General features: G+C 42.6%; 1 protein-coding gene across 5 annotated transcripts in view; it reads right to left on the bottom strand.

The window, feature by feature from the left end:
• The window catches only part of Kiaa0232 (KIAA0232 ortholog), a 59,708-nt gene that overhangs the window by 24,080 nt on the left and 20,448 nt on the right, over positions 1 to 15,180 (bottom strand). For all 5 annotated transcript variants that reach the window (XM_052199626.1, XM_052199629.1, XM_052199627.1 and 2 more), the window contains one exon: positions 2,556 to 2,690. In XM_052199626.1, coding sequence (XP_052055586.1) covers positions 2,556 to 2,690 — 135 coding nt within the window. The remainder of the gene's footprint in view (positions 1 to 2,555; positions 2,691 to 15,180) is intronic.

The following is a 15,180-nucleotide window of genomic DNA, read 5'->3' as shown; positions in this document are numbered from 1 at the left end:
ACACACAGAGAGAGAGACACACACAAAGAATTTATAGGAAGAGGGGAACACAGTGATAGGAAAGGTTGAAAGATTCAACAGTTTCTCAGTTAAGGTTTCACTACTGTGAACAAACACTATGACCCATGTATCTCTTATAAGGACAGCATTTAATTAGGGCTGGTTCATAAGTTCAGTCCATTACCATCAAGGCAGGAGCACGGCAGCTTCCAGGCAGGCATGGTGCAGGAGGAGCTGAGAATTCTATACTTTCATCAGAAGGCTGCTAGAAGACTGGCTTCCAGACAGTTAGGATGAGAGTCTTAAAGCCCACAGTGACACACCTACTCCAACAGGACCACACCTCCTAACAGTGCTACTCCCTGGCCCAAGCATATATAAACTATCACAATTAGTAAGAGAATAAATATCTCAAAGCTGACAATTACTAATAACTGTTTAAGAATAAAAAGACTGAATGAAAACAAAATTTTAAATGTTGAAAAGAAAGCTGCAAAACAAATATGGTTCACTGCCCATTTACCTGAGACTGAAAAACATGTGGAGTAATGAGTGAGGAAAGCAAGTGTGGGAAGGGAGCGGACAAGAGGCTCAAGCAGTGAGCGCTGCACACCTGCCCCTCACCTGCTCCCCCAGGCCCTGACCTTTGCTACTGAACTTGCAGGGTTTTAGAAGGGCCCCTCCCAATTTCCTCAGGTCCCAGGCTCCCGGGAGGCGCCGCACTCCATCCATCAGACTGGTGCCTTCCGGTGGTTCCTTTCCCTGGACACAGGAAACTCCACTCCCAGGGGTACTCAGACCTTTGTCTTCTCCCCGACTGTCTCCTTTTCTGTACCCTCATCCACTCCTTCCAGTGTCATGTAGGTCTCCAGCAGAAGATTAAAGGTGTGTACCACCACACCAGGATCTGAGACTTGTCCCAGGCTGACCTTGAACTCAGAAATTTCCTTGCCATATTCTCTTGGAATTAAAGGCATGCACTACCTTGCCTGGGCCTAAGTTTTTTTTATGGCCACTATCCTCAAGATCGCCATGCCAAGATCCAGGTCAAAAACTTGTATCTTCCAGTCTCAAGATCTGGATCACAGGGGAGCCCTCCAATTCTGGTTTACAGTTTACTCCAGATATAGTCAAGTTGACAACCAGGAATGGCCATTATAGATACCCAGGCAGGAAAGCAGGTTTTAACAGACAATTGTGGGTTGGCTGAGAACACACAGGAGGCGGGCAAATGAGGACAGGACAGGGACTGGGACAAGGACTAACATGGAGCAAGTAAGGGCCGTGCAGCAGATACAGCCAAATGAGTGAACTACATAGGTCATCAAGTGAAGCAGACTGCTAAGCACAGCATCAGACAAAGCACAGATACCTTGGTTCAGGAAGGAAGTCAGGAGCTAGGACCCTCTCAAGCCAACCTTCCACTGTGACAGTATTTTAAACCTCACCATCTCATCACAGAGTTAGATCTCAAAGGTTTCATCTTAAAAGTAGGTGACAAAATATGAATTGATAGTATTTGTTTAAACAAATGATCACATTCTAAAGGAAATTTAGCAGAATGTATTTTTATATAAATATCTTTTAAAAAATAAACTAAGCTCATTTCCTAAAAAAAAAAAAAAAGAAAAGAAAAGAAAACAAATCTGAGTTATAAACAAACATGGTACTGGGGCATAAGAAGTTCTAGCCTACTTCTAGGAATATATCCAGAAGAAGCAAACACACGACAGAGGCAGCACTCAGGATCCAGACAGCACGGTGAAAATCAGGTCTAAGTAAGCTACCGAGCAGTGATCACTGTGTTATGCTGTTGCAAGATTATTTGATGAAATTTAACAGGGTGAAATAATGGGTTTTTTTGTTTGTTTGTTTGTTTGTTTAAAGACACAGAGTTGGGATACCCAGCTCAGTAGCAGAGCTCTTGCCGAGCACACTCAAGAACCTGAGTCTGAAACAATGGTATGTCACTAATTAGACTGCTACATACAAAAATATTTATAGGTATTTGGTTTTGGTTTGGTTTTTGTTGTTTTGTTTGTTTGTTTGTTTTTGAGACAGGGTTTCTTTGGATAGCCCTGGCTGTCCTGGAACTCATTCTGTAGACCAGGTCTTGAACTCAAGAGATCCACCCGCCTCTGCCTCCCAGGTGCTGAGATTAAAGTTGTGCACCACCAGCAGCCTACAAATATATTTTATAAAACAAAACCTAAGGCCCTGCAATGGTGGGCACACCTTTAGTTTTAGCTCTCAGGAGGAAGAGGCAGGCAGGATCTCTGTGAACCTGGGGCCAGCTTGGACTACATATTAAGTTCCAAGCCAGCCACACAGTGGAACACAGTGGCCACATAGTGGAACTCTGTCTCAAAACAAAACAAACAAACAAACAAACAAACAAAAAATCCCAAGATTTGGAAGAGTTTATTAAGTAAAGATGTTAGCCTCTCTATGGTAAGATGAATAGTTTATTTCTAGGTTGCTTTTGTCAAGTTATTATACGTGTAAACGTCTAAGGATACCCTACTTCCCCTAAGCATTAGAAAACAGGAACTTACTTCATCAGAAGCAGAACGCAGACACTGGACAGCAGCCTGCTTTTTCATCTCCTCCAGCGTTAGATCAGAACACTTCTTCTTACTCCTTCCCCATTTCTTATAAGCTCCTTTCTCCCAGCCCAAGATGTCATTCTCCTGCAATGAGATTACACCAGGTTAGACGATTACAGAACACCAGTTTAAGGAGCCCTGCACACATGGCTTGCAGGTATTGTCAGTTAGGGCTTTACTGCTGTGAACAGATACCATGACCAAGGGCAAGTCTTATAAAACACAGCATTTAACTGGGGCTGGTTTACAGGTTCAGAGATTCCATCCATTATCATCAAGGTGGGAGCATGGCAGCATCCAGGTAGGCATGGTGAAAGAGGAGCTGAGAGTTCTGGTTGTTTTGTTTTTTGTTTTTCAAGACAGGGTTTCTCTGTGTTGCCCTGGCTGTCCTGGAACTCACTCTGTAGATCAGGCTGGCCTTGAACTCAGAAATCTACCTGCCTCTGCCTCCCAAGTGCTGGGGTCAAAGGTGTGCGCCACCACCACCTGGCTGAGACTGAGGAGCTGAGAGTTCTACAGGTTCATCTGAAGGCTGCTAGTGGAAGACTAACATCCAGGCACTTAGGGTGGGGGTCTTAAGTCCACGCCCACAGTGACACATCTACTCCAAACAAGGCCACACCTCCTAATAATGCCACTCCCTGGGCCAAGCATATACAAACCATCAGATTCCACTCCCTGGCCCCCAAAGGCTTGTTCAAATGCATGAGTCTATGGGGGCCACACCTAACCATAGTGTAATAAAAAAGTACATTTTGTCCAACTTCCAAAGTCCCCATAGTCTATAGCAGTTTCAACAATGTTAAAAGTTCAAAGTCTCTTCTGAGATTCATCCAATCACTTAACTGTAATCCCCAAAGCAAGTCAGAAAACCAGCTTGGCGAACTCCAAACTCTACATCTCCATGTCTGGTATCTTCAGATCTCCATTCCTTTTTCATCTTTGTTGACTGCAACAAACTTCTTTGTCCTGGGCTGTTTCCACTCCCTGTTAGCAGCATTCCTCAGCAGCTATCCTACGGCCTTGGCATCTCTAACATCTTGGGGTCTCCAAGGCAACTTCAATGTTACAGCTTCTTGTCTCAATGTCTGTGATCTACACACGATCTTATGGGCTTCTTATGGGCTCCTCCAAAGGGCTGGCGTAACTTCTTCAGCTCTGCCCTCTGTAGCACTCTAAGCTCAGGTTGATCCACTCCACTGCTGCTGCTGTTCTTGGTGATCATCTCACAGTACTGGCATCACCAATATGCTGGGGTTTTCCAATGCAACTAGGCTTCACCAATAGTCTCTCATAGGCTCTCTTCATGGTGCCAAGCCTCAAATCCTTTGCATGACCCCTTCAGTACTAGGCCGTTGACTACAACTAAGGCTGCACAATGGCCTTCCATGGACTTTCACAGTGCCGAGTCTCAGCTGCTCTCCATGACCCCTTCATGCCTTCAAAACCAGTACTACCTGGGTAACTCTTACACATTACCAAGTACAGCTGCAGCACGAGGTACAACCTTGGCTTTCTCTGGAACACAGCCTCTTTGTGCTCTCAGAAAACACTTCCCAGAAGATTTCACCTCAGTGATGCTGGCCTCTTCTTAATCACTAATAATTTCTTAGCTCTAACCAGCATCAACTGTCCCATTAGTCCCTTCTACTTTTCACTCTAAATCCAGAGCCGAGTGGTCTAAGCTGCCGTGTTCTGCTGCTTGCTGGGGCTTGAACATGGTTCCCCTTATTCTGCTACCAGCTTTCTGCTTTCTTGACTCCCTCTCTAAGCTTGTCTGTCCTGGAACTTACTCCAGAGACTGACTTTGAGCTCAGAGATCTGCATGCCTGTCTCCTAAACAGTGGGATTAAAGGTGTGGTACACCACACCTGGATTCATGTTTTTCTTTACCTAGAACTTGCTCTGTTCTAGGCTGGCTCTGCTTGGCTCTATCTCCTGGGATTAAAGATATACCACCATGCCTGGATCTAAATTTAGCTGGGTAGAATCCTGCCCTAAAGTCTCACTCCCTTAATCTGCTATCTCCTAGAACACAGGATTCAGCTCCATTTCACTTCCTGGTACCCCTTTAATACTCGAACCATATATTTTATATTTTTCCATTCTAAGCTTGTTGTACTTGTTCAAAATGTTCTTCATGAGACCTAACCAGAGAACAAAGTCTCTGCTGGGCTTTTTTGTGACTTCTTTTGTCAATGCATTTAATATAAATCTCTTCACTTTAGCCTCAGGTAGACTCCTCAAACAAGAGCAAAAACCAGCCACATTCTTAAAAAAAAAAAAAAAATTCACAAAACCAGACTCTATGCCATATACTGAAATTCTTCTCTTCTAAAACCCCTTGGATCAGGTCTGTACAGTTCAAATCATATTCAGCAACAAAGTCTTCCATATCCCTAATAGGATGGCCTATTAAACCCAATTTAAAGCATCCCACTGTTTTCCAAAGTCCTAAAAATCCACATTCCTTCAAACAAAAGCATGGTCAGGCCTATATAGCAATACCTCTGCAATAGCAAATGCCAGTACCAACTTTTGTCTTAGGGTTTTACTGCTGTGAGCAGACACCATGACCAAGGCAAGTCTTATAAAGGACAACATTTAATTGGGGCTGGCTTACAGCTTCCAAGGTTCCATCTATCATTATCAAGATGGGAGCATGGCAGCATCCAGGTAGGCATGATGAAAGAGGAGCTGAGAGTTCTACATCTTCATCTGAAGGCTGCTAGCAGAATACTGGCTTCCAGGCAGCTGGGGTGGGGGTCTTAAGCCCATGCCCACAGTGACATACCAACCCCAAACAAGGCCACACCTCCTAATAGTGCCACTCCCTGGGCCAAGCACATACAAACCATCACATGTTCATTTCCTACTAAATATTCACTCACAGATGAGTACCTTAGAACCCTGCACTCACTTGGAATCTGTTTAGATTATTCATCATCTCGGTAAACTGACTCCTTGCAGTGGTAAGAAAGGCTAACTGGCAAACAAGTCAACTCATACTTCCTCCTCATCAACAATACTCCAATAGAAATTCTGTGCTATATACTAAATTCTCAAATAACTCCTACTTTTCAGTAAAATATTCAAGTTATGGTAAGGTTTTACATCTTAAGAGTTAAATGGTTAAATTCCCACTCCTCTATCTGTCTAAAAAACACCCAACAGATGTAAAACATTTTATAGGAAATGCCAGTTTTTTATTTTCCCCAGCTTATGTATATCAGAATAAAAATTCAAAGTCAACTTCAGAAACAAGAAAGCAGAAGGGGGAGATCAGCCATGACACCACCACACAGTAAAAACCAGAAAACTAGGTGTGCTTCCATTACTTTCCCATGTGCATTTAAAGGATGCCTCTATGGGTTCATAGTAGTGCTTACATAATTTTGTATCTGACAATTACCCATGACACAAATTCTTTGGCTAAATATTATTGCAATATAAGTTTACTTAGCTCTTTCCCTAAAGCAGAAATTCATAAAATCATTTTCTATCACTGTGCTAGTCTGTTTTGCTTGCAAGGATCTTCACTTGATAAAGTGATTAAACAATACAAAGACGAGATGTGAAAAAGAACAGACAGGGTTGATGATGATGGAATAAGGGAAGTTCCTATTCAGAAGACCTAGGTCTCAGGAAACAGACAAAAGCAAATGATGGCCTTGGCCATAAAAGGAAAAGAACCGGGGGCTAGAGAGATGGCTCAGTGGTTAAGAGCACTGACTGCTCTTCCAAAGGTCCTGAGTTCAAATCCCAGCAATCACATGGTGGCTCACAGCCATCTGTAATGGGATCCAATGCCCTCTTCTGGTGTGTCTGAAAACAGCTACAGTGTACTTACATATAATAAATACATAAATTTAAAAAAAAAAAGGAAAAGAACAATTATACAATATGAACCATTTTTGAAGGAGCAGAATGCAAATTATCAACTGTTAACCCAATTTTCACTTTGATCCAAAACATAAAAGTGATTCTAAGGCTGCCAAATATGAGAAGGAGCAGACCACTGCTATGTGCCTCACACATTCAGAACCTGCAATGGGCATCTGCTGGCCATGTTTTTAGATCTCATTTTTTAAGTGAATGATTGATATACCCTTTTTCCAAGGAAACAATTCTGTTGGCCAAATGAGAATGGTTGGTATTTCCATTTACTGACTGTGTTTAGCTGAACTACATCTGAAACTCAACACTTCTTATCTGTATCTTCTGGAGACAGAATGTGTACTGCAGCAAGAACACCGGCCAGATCCTTAACAGTGGTGACTCAGAGCTTCTTCAAGAATGACAAGCATGCTCTAAGCTCCTGTGGTTTACAAGATAATAAAATAAAGTGGGGCTGGAAAGATGAGTCAGCAGTTAAGACAACTGGTTGCTCTTCTGGAGGATCTGGGTTTGATTGCCAGCACCCACATGGCTGCTCACAACTATCTGTAACTTCAGTTCCAGGGAATACAATACCCTCTTCTGGCCTCTTTGAACACCAGGCATGCAAGTGATACACAGATACACATAAAGGAAAACATTCATACACATACAATAAAAAAGGGGGGTGGGAGAAAACATGCATTTGCAAACTGCTGTAAATGGATGGAGCTCAGTTCTACCTGGGCTGAGATTACCTTTCCTCTTACTGAGCATCCAGAGCTTCTAAGTGGACAGAAGTGAGAAGAGGCCTGAACCTGGTATCTGGCAACAGTCTTAGGTTTCCTGTCTGGCAGACCTTTGATTATGGAGAAAAAGCCATCTTCTTACCAGAGTGTCTTCCCTTTGGCATTACGCTCCAACACTGAATTCAACATAATCCCCACTAGTTGGACAGTCTAGTAGGAAGAAGTGAGCCAACCATTCTGAGATGACAATAAATAAGGAAATACTTAAGAGGCAGGTTCTGTTCTTGGTCTGGGCGATAAACAAAGGTTTCCAGGGGGAATGGTCATTAATGCACAGTTAAACACCAACTAGAAGTGTAGCCAGTTGACAGGGAAAACTCTGCGGAACAAACAGTATGCTAACACAAAGCACAGCAAATATGCTCTTCTGCGGGGAGTCTGTCTAAAAATATTTGTAGGTCAAAGAATAGATAATTTAAGGAAATAACAGAGAAATATTTCTAAATTTTTTAATGATTAAAATTTAAATCTAATTTAGTAACAATTCTGTGTACTAATAAGAATGTGATTTGTAGGCCAGGCCATAGTTGCAGGGGCTCTAGCACAGAGCTCCTAGACTCCATCTTTATGCTAAAAGATGACTAATTTATTGAGAGGAAGAGAACATTAGACTGATCAGAGTTCAAAGTGAGCATTTCCTACGCATGAAAAGCAACAAGCCAAGCCAGGCATGAAAGTCTGTGGTCCCAGATACCAGATACTCAAAGGCTGAGGTACAAAGATGACTTGAGACCCAGTTCTAGGTCAGCCTGGGTAACAAGACTATTTCAAGAAAACAAAGCCAGACAGTAGTGGTGCATGCTTTTAATCCAGCACTTGGGAGACAGAGGCAAGCGGATTTCTGAGTTCAAGGCTAGCTTGGTCTACAGAGTGAGTTCCAGGACAGCCAGGGCTATATAGAAAAACCCTGTCTCAAAAAACCAAAAAATAAAAAAATAAAAAGTAAATAAAATAAAACTGACCACAAATATTCAGTTGTAAAAGTGATTCTTTTTTCCTTTCTTGAAAGATACAAATCTGTCATGATACACATAAAATATAGCATCTCAGAAGCTTTCTATCATGGCGTATGTCTGTAATTTCAGGACTTAGGAAACTGAGGTAGGAGGGTCATGAGCATCAGGCCAGCTTGGACTATGTAGTGAGACTGTCTCAGAAACAAAAATCTCACCAGTGAGATGGACGGTGCACTGGGTAAAGGAGGCTGCTGCTGAACCTGAGACCTGAGTTAGATTCCTGGGACCCATGGCATGGAAAAAGACAACCAACTCCTGCAAGTTGTCCTCTGGTTTACACACATGTACTGTGGCATGCTTGCCTCCCAACACACACACACACACACACACACACACACACACACACACACAAATGAACAAAGTAAGTTATCACAAACACCTATACACGCCACCTTTTAGGTTAGGTATCACACTGACATAATTCACATAATTAAACTTTTGTTTAATTTGGGTGTTAGGGATTGTGATGGTTTATATATGCTCAGCCCAGGGTGTGGCTCTATTAGAAGGTGTGACCCTGTTGGAGTAGGTCTTCTTGGAATACACGTGTCACTGTGGGTGTGGGCTTTAAGACCCTCATTTTAGCTGCCTGAAAGCCAGTCTTCCACTAGTAGCCTTCAGATGAAGATGCAGAACTCTCATCTCGGCCTGCACCATGCCTGTTCCCTGTTCCCACCTTGATGATGGACGGAATCTCTGAACCTGTAAGCCAGCCCCAATTAAATGTTGTCCTTTATAAGACTTGCCTTGGTCATCGTGTCTGTTCACAGCAGTAAAAACCGTAAGACAGAGATAGAACCCAGGGCCAAAGGTCCACTGCATCCCAGTCAGCATGCTGGAAGAGAGCAGCATAGGCCACACCCACGCTAAATGTTGCAGATACAAACATTTACTTTTAACATGATTTAGGTTTTGGTTTGGATTTTTTGTATAGAAGGCTACACCACAGACATCACTATTTAACTTTAAACATTTCCTCAACCTACAAGGACCCTGTGCCTATAAGCATTTGCCATTCATGCACAGCCCTGACTGTGCCAGATGCTATCGATGGAGTCATTCACGTGATGCCTGCCTTTGGGTTTAGCCTTCCATTTAGCATGTCTCCAATGCTCATCCATGCTGTAGTAACATGGATCACGGTTTTACTCCTGTTTAGGACCAAATTAATACAAACCATATGGCTGGAATATGTTGTTTACCTATTCATCCACAGATGTTTACATTATTTTCACTTTTGGCTAGCAGCCACATGGCTTTGGACACTCAAATAAAAGTATTGGCATAGACACTGATTTTCAATGCTCTTTGGTATAGATAAGACGATAGACAAGACAGGCAGATGACAAATAATTAGACAAACATATTGGACTATATTTGAACAGTGTTTAATCTCTTGATTGTTTTCCAAAGCTGCTGCTATACAATCACATCAGCACCTTGCCATCATCTTTGACTGTGTTCTTTACTGTCACCACCCTGGAATGACAACTCATGCTAACCACCTTCCTGTGGACTGAATCAGCAGCAGCACATTGTCTCTGACAAATCTACCTTGGGGTCTTTCTCTGTGGTGAGCTGCAAGAGGTCCTAACCTACCTGCCTGCATATCTTTCAGAATATAACTTGCCTCTTTACCTCCATGATAGTATTATCTGAACTGCCAAAGGTTTTACTCTGGTAAGGTCTTATTAATTTATATACCCTATGAATTCATATGCTTCTCACCACTGCCTAACCCAAGTTTTGAGCCCTTATATTCAAATATCTGGTCCATTGTGAGCAAACTTTTCAATATGGTAGGAGGCAAGAGTTAAGCTTCATTTTCTTTTTTAGTATCATAAAAACCAGTATCCTTTGTGAATCTGCATGGCATCCCTGCACAGGGGCATCCAGTCTTCTCTGCATTGCTCCATTTTATTGCATTTACTGCTGAAATGAATGCACCTTCACTCTCTTCAGGGCCCCAGGTCTATTAGCTGAAAGAAAAGTTCTTTCTACATTGTTGCTAACCACAGACAAAGGGCTCTCAGTGACGTAAGGCTCACAGTCACAGGCCAGGATTAAACTACCTCATCAGACCCTTGCAGGAAAATCTGGAATCGGGAAGTAAGCCCTCTAAAGTTGCTGTCTTTTTGTTTGTTGCTTCCAGGGATCTGGGGCTCTTGGGCATATTATGTGTTTCTCACACAAATTTTAGAGTCATCATTCACTCTCCGCAATATAAAGGTGGCCAAGGTTCTGATGACTGGTGGATGTACAGACCAGTCTGGGGAGTACTGCCGTCTTTTTTGTTTGTTTGTTTGTGTTTGTTTAATGTATTCACCATTGCTCTCTTCAGACAAACCTGAAGAGGGCATCAGACCCCATTGCAGATGGTAGTGAGCCGCCATGTGGTTGCTGGGAATTGAACTCAGGACCTCTGGAAGAGTAGTCAGTGCTCTTAACCGCTAAGCCATCTTTCCAGCCATCTTAATGATAACGACTTTATTCATCATGAACACATTTTCCCATTCGGGTTTTGAGGTCTTTACACATTTAACGCCTTCTTATAGAAGTCTCACACTTGTGCTAAATGTATTCCTAATATTTTGTCTTTGAAACTACTGTAAATAGAACTGTTTTTAGGATACCCCCACCCTTCTGTACCTTTCCCTTCACCCATTTCTTGTTTTGTTTTGTAATACTGGGTATGAACCCAAGGCCTCCACAAACTAAGCAAATGCTCTACTGCTGAAATATGGCCCCAGTGCCAAGTGCCCCGCCACACCCAATCTGGATATTCATCCCTTAACAGGCATCTTGTTGTCTATAAAACAGTGTCATATCTGACTAGAGATAGTTTGATTCCTTTCCAATATGGATGCCTTTTCTTCTTAACTGTCCTGTTAATGGCCAGTCATAAAAAGGATTTTATATATTTTACCTTTGATAATGTCCTCAAAAAGATACTATCAAATTCTGCTTTTACAGCAAGCCCAAGTCTGCTTATTTACAAGGTCTTTGTAAACCCTAATCTTTTTCTGATGCTAATGTGCTGCTGAAGCACACAAGGCAGTGTGGTATAGTTTATAACTTAAAAATCTGTTAGAATTTTTACTGCATTAAGACACACAGTGTTGTTTATCCTTTAAGTTTCAGGTTGAATTCACTAGGAAACAAAGCCTGTAACAAAAGCTACATAAAAATATAGCATAGCACATATACCTTTTGTATCCTGTTCTTTCCACTTATTTCAAGAGCTCTCCCACTCTATATTTTTGTTTTATATACTGTATATAAGTTATTAAACATTTTATTAAAATGAATTAATTTTAAAAATATAATAAAAAGACCCCAAAATACTTCTATTTTATGCTGAATATAAACGCCCACTGTTGAGTTCATGTAGAACTGGCCTCAGGGAAGTCACCCAGCTGTACATGCAGAAGTAGGGCTGGCCCTTGCTTGGTTTGTTTCCAAGCTTCAGTGTGGCTGGGGCTTCTGCTCTGATTCTCTGGCTGCCTCCTCCTCTCAGCTTGGTTTTGGCCTAGCTCCCTGTAGGGCAGACGTGGTGGCGCTGGGCATCATGTCTCACACCTCTCAAGCAGACCCTTGAAGGCAGGCCCTGACCCTCTGCTTTTAGGCACCTAGGGCCTGAAGTGGGACAAGGGTATAAGGAAGTAAGAACTACTTTGAGCATGGGGGTCAATGAGTATGCTTTCCAAGGTGTATCTTTTGTCTCTGCTGCTTCCCCATTGCCCTTCCCAGTCACTTCCTTCTCTGCTTCCCAGATGCTAAGAGAAAGAAGCTTCCCACTGCTATGCATTTTACCATGCCAGACCTCGTAAAAACAATGAAACCAGCCCACTATGGACTGAAATCTCTCCAACTCCAATCCAAAATAATCTTTCCCCTTTCAGGCTGTTTTTGGGGTGTGTGTGATATATGTATATACATACATATGTGTTTGTCACAGCAACAGGAAGTTCACTGATAACATACTTTTTAATCTATCTTCTATGCTCCACTAAAAGTCGACTGGTTGATAAACATAAATCAGTAGACATGTGCCAAACAGTTTACTCAAAACACTGAATAAGATAAAGTGTGTCTTTTTCACAGCTCTATTCTGGAAGTCGAACATTATCAAGATGAGGCAGAAGAGCTCCTCGGGAGACTATTTATTAGCAGCTGCTTTTCTAGACACACTTGTGAGGCGACATAAGGTTAAGTAAGGCTTTGACTGACTTCCTCATGCTGTCTTCTTTCAAAAAGGAGATTGGGAACTGGAGGAAGGAAAAGGACATGGTATTCTAAAATACAGCTGGTGTTACCGCCGTCTGCTGTTAAGCACCCACCCTGCCTCCCACATCTTCCTGTTAACAGCCTCCTCAAGAACAGAGCCCAGTGAGTCTGAATGAGTCTGTGTTCCCCTCCTCCAGCATGCATACTATCATCAACTTCAGGCCCTAGGTGGCTAAAAACAAAGGGTCAGGGCCTGCCTTCAAGTGTCTGCTCAAGACAGTGTCACCACCATCTACCCTACAGGGAGCTAGGTCAAAAACAAGCCGAGAGGAGGAGGCAGCCAGAGAGTCAAGGGGCAGCCCTACTTCTGCATGTGCAGCTAGGTGACTTCCGTGAGGACAGTTCGGATCAGACCTTTTAGGCCCTTGTGAACGGCAACTATGACCAGAATTGAAGCTGTCTAATGATCCACTAACCTTTCATCCCATTACTTAGAAAAACAAATACCTGCCAGAGGAGACGGAAAGCTCCAAGTGGACGCTTCATGGCAGCTGGATCTACTCCTATCTTCTATGTCTTCCCCAAACAGAGGCTGTCTCCTCAGTGGCTCCCTAACTTCAGTGACCCAAAGTCTGCATCCCCACTACCATGTAGCTCCTCCTGCTGCTGGCTGAAGGAATGCTGGCCTCCTCTCTAGCCCACAGCAGCCTCTTCTCCTGCTTGCTCTCAGCTCATAGCTCGATTGTGTATTCGCCATATTTCCTAACCCATTCAGGGACCCCTGGTGTTCCTGTCCCCAAACTCTGCCCAACCCAGTGTTCTGTTGCTCTAAAAACTGTCAAATGTCTTTTAGGAACCCATCCTTAGTTGTCTCTGTGTCCAATGCGGTGCAAGGCATGTATAAAATAACATTTAAGTAAAATGTAGAAACTGAATCAAAATCTAATACTTATCAAGACTTCTTTGTGCCACTAAACTATTCTTACACACACACACACACACACACACACACACACGCACGCACGCACGCACGCACGCACACACACACACGTAAAACAGGCTGTAAAAATGGCTTAGTAAGATTAAAAGCCTATTCCAGCTCTTCCAGAGGCCATGAGTTCTGTTCTTAGCACCTACATCAAGTGAGTGGCTTATACATGAACTCCAATTCCAGAGGATCTGATGCCTCTAACCTCCTCAGGCATCCATACTCACAATACACAACACACACACACACACACACACACACACACACACACACACACACACAGAGAGAGAGAGAGAGAGAGAGAGAGAGAGAGAGAGAGAGAGAGAGAGAGAGAGATTAAAAACAATTTTTAAAAAATATAAACAAAAGAGCTATGATGTGGTTTAGTTGGTTGGGCCCTTGCCTTAGTCTGCAGGAAACCCTGGGTTCAATTAATAGCATGCATGCGGTAAACTGGGCATGATGGTATACCACTATAATCCTAGCACTTGTAAGGCAGAGGCAGGGAAACCAGGAGTTCAAGGTCATCCTTGGTTGCACATCAAGCTCAAGGAGAGCCTAGGTTACTATGGACTCGAGCTCATGCCAGCAGCATTTGTTCTGATATTGCTCTGACTTGCACATTCCTCACATACATTCCTTCATTTTAATATTTTCCATTAACAGTTCATGCTCCTACAAGGTAATTCAACATATACCTAACAGGTAGTTTTAATTTTGAACACAATTTGTTTCTGTTCCCTTCACTGGGGTTGGCAGCTGCAGGACAGTGGTTAAGAGCTCTGGCTGTATGTGAAGAGTCTCCCAGTTTGGGTTCCATCACCCACGTTGAGTGTCTCACAAACTGTACCTCTAGCTCAGAGGATCTGAAATGCCCTCTTGGGTCTTCACATAGATAAAACATAACAGAAATAAATTTAACAATAAAATCATTTTTTATTTGACCTTCACTTACAAGCCATGGTGTTCTCTGCCTTATGGCTAAATAGAAAAGTATTTTTAGAGACTGGGGAAATGCTCAGTGGATAAAGCATTTGCTGTACAAGTGTGAGGACCAGAGTTTGGATTTCCACAACCTATTTAAAAAGCCAATAAGCAGACATGGCAGCCAACTGTAATCTTAGCACTTGGTCAGAGAATTTTAGAGGCAAGCTTGCTAGCCAAGCTGGAATTGACATAGTCCATGTTTAATAGTGCTGCTAATAAATAGAGAGTAGTTAAGAAAGTTAACTGATGCCATAGGCCTCTGCTTGCACCTACACACATTTAAATATGTACACATTCCAATTCCCATACAGGTCCTATTTCATAGCTCCAACACAGTACATTTTCCCCAGAACTTGTGAAGAGGACCACATTTGGGTGGGGACAAGCCGTTCCTCTGACTCCTTGTCCTAGCTTGTTACAATGAATAAGAAACCAAAGAACACTTGACCAAGTCTTTCTGAGCCATGTGCATACTCTCTCTCTCTCCTTTGAGTGCATCTCTACTTTACCCTTAACCCCACAGCATTCAGTAAGTACACAAACACCTTGACTTAGGAAACATATTACTGTTGATTAAATCTTCTAGACTGAGACTCCTAACAGACAACTATAAGGAATGAGAAATCAACGTCTTACTGAATACAACTAATTCCCCATAAATTGAAGAATCT

The sequence above is a fragment of the Apodemus sylvaticus genome, chromosome 11, assembly GCF_947179515.1.
Source record: "Apodemus sylvaticus chromosome 11, mApoSyl1.1, whole genome shotgun sequence".
Classification (NCBI taxonomy): domain Eukaryota; kingdom Metazoa; phylum Chordata; class Mammalia; order Rodentia; family Muridae; genus Apodemus; species Apodemus sylvaticus.
The sequence above is the reverse complement of the archived record's forward strand: the minus strand, read 5'-3'. Positions and strand labels throughout refer to the sequence as shown.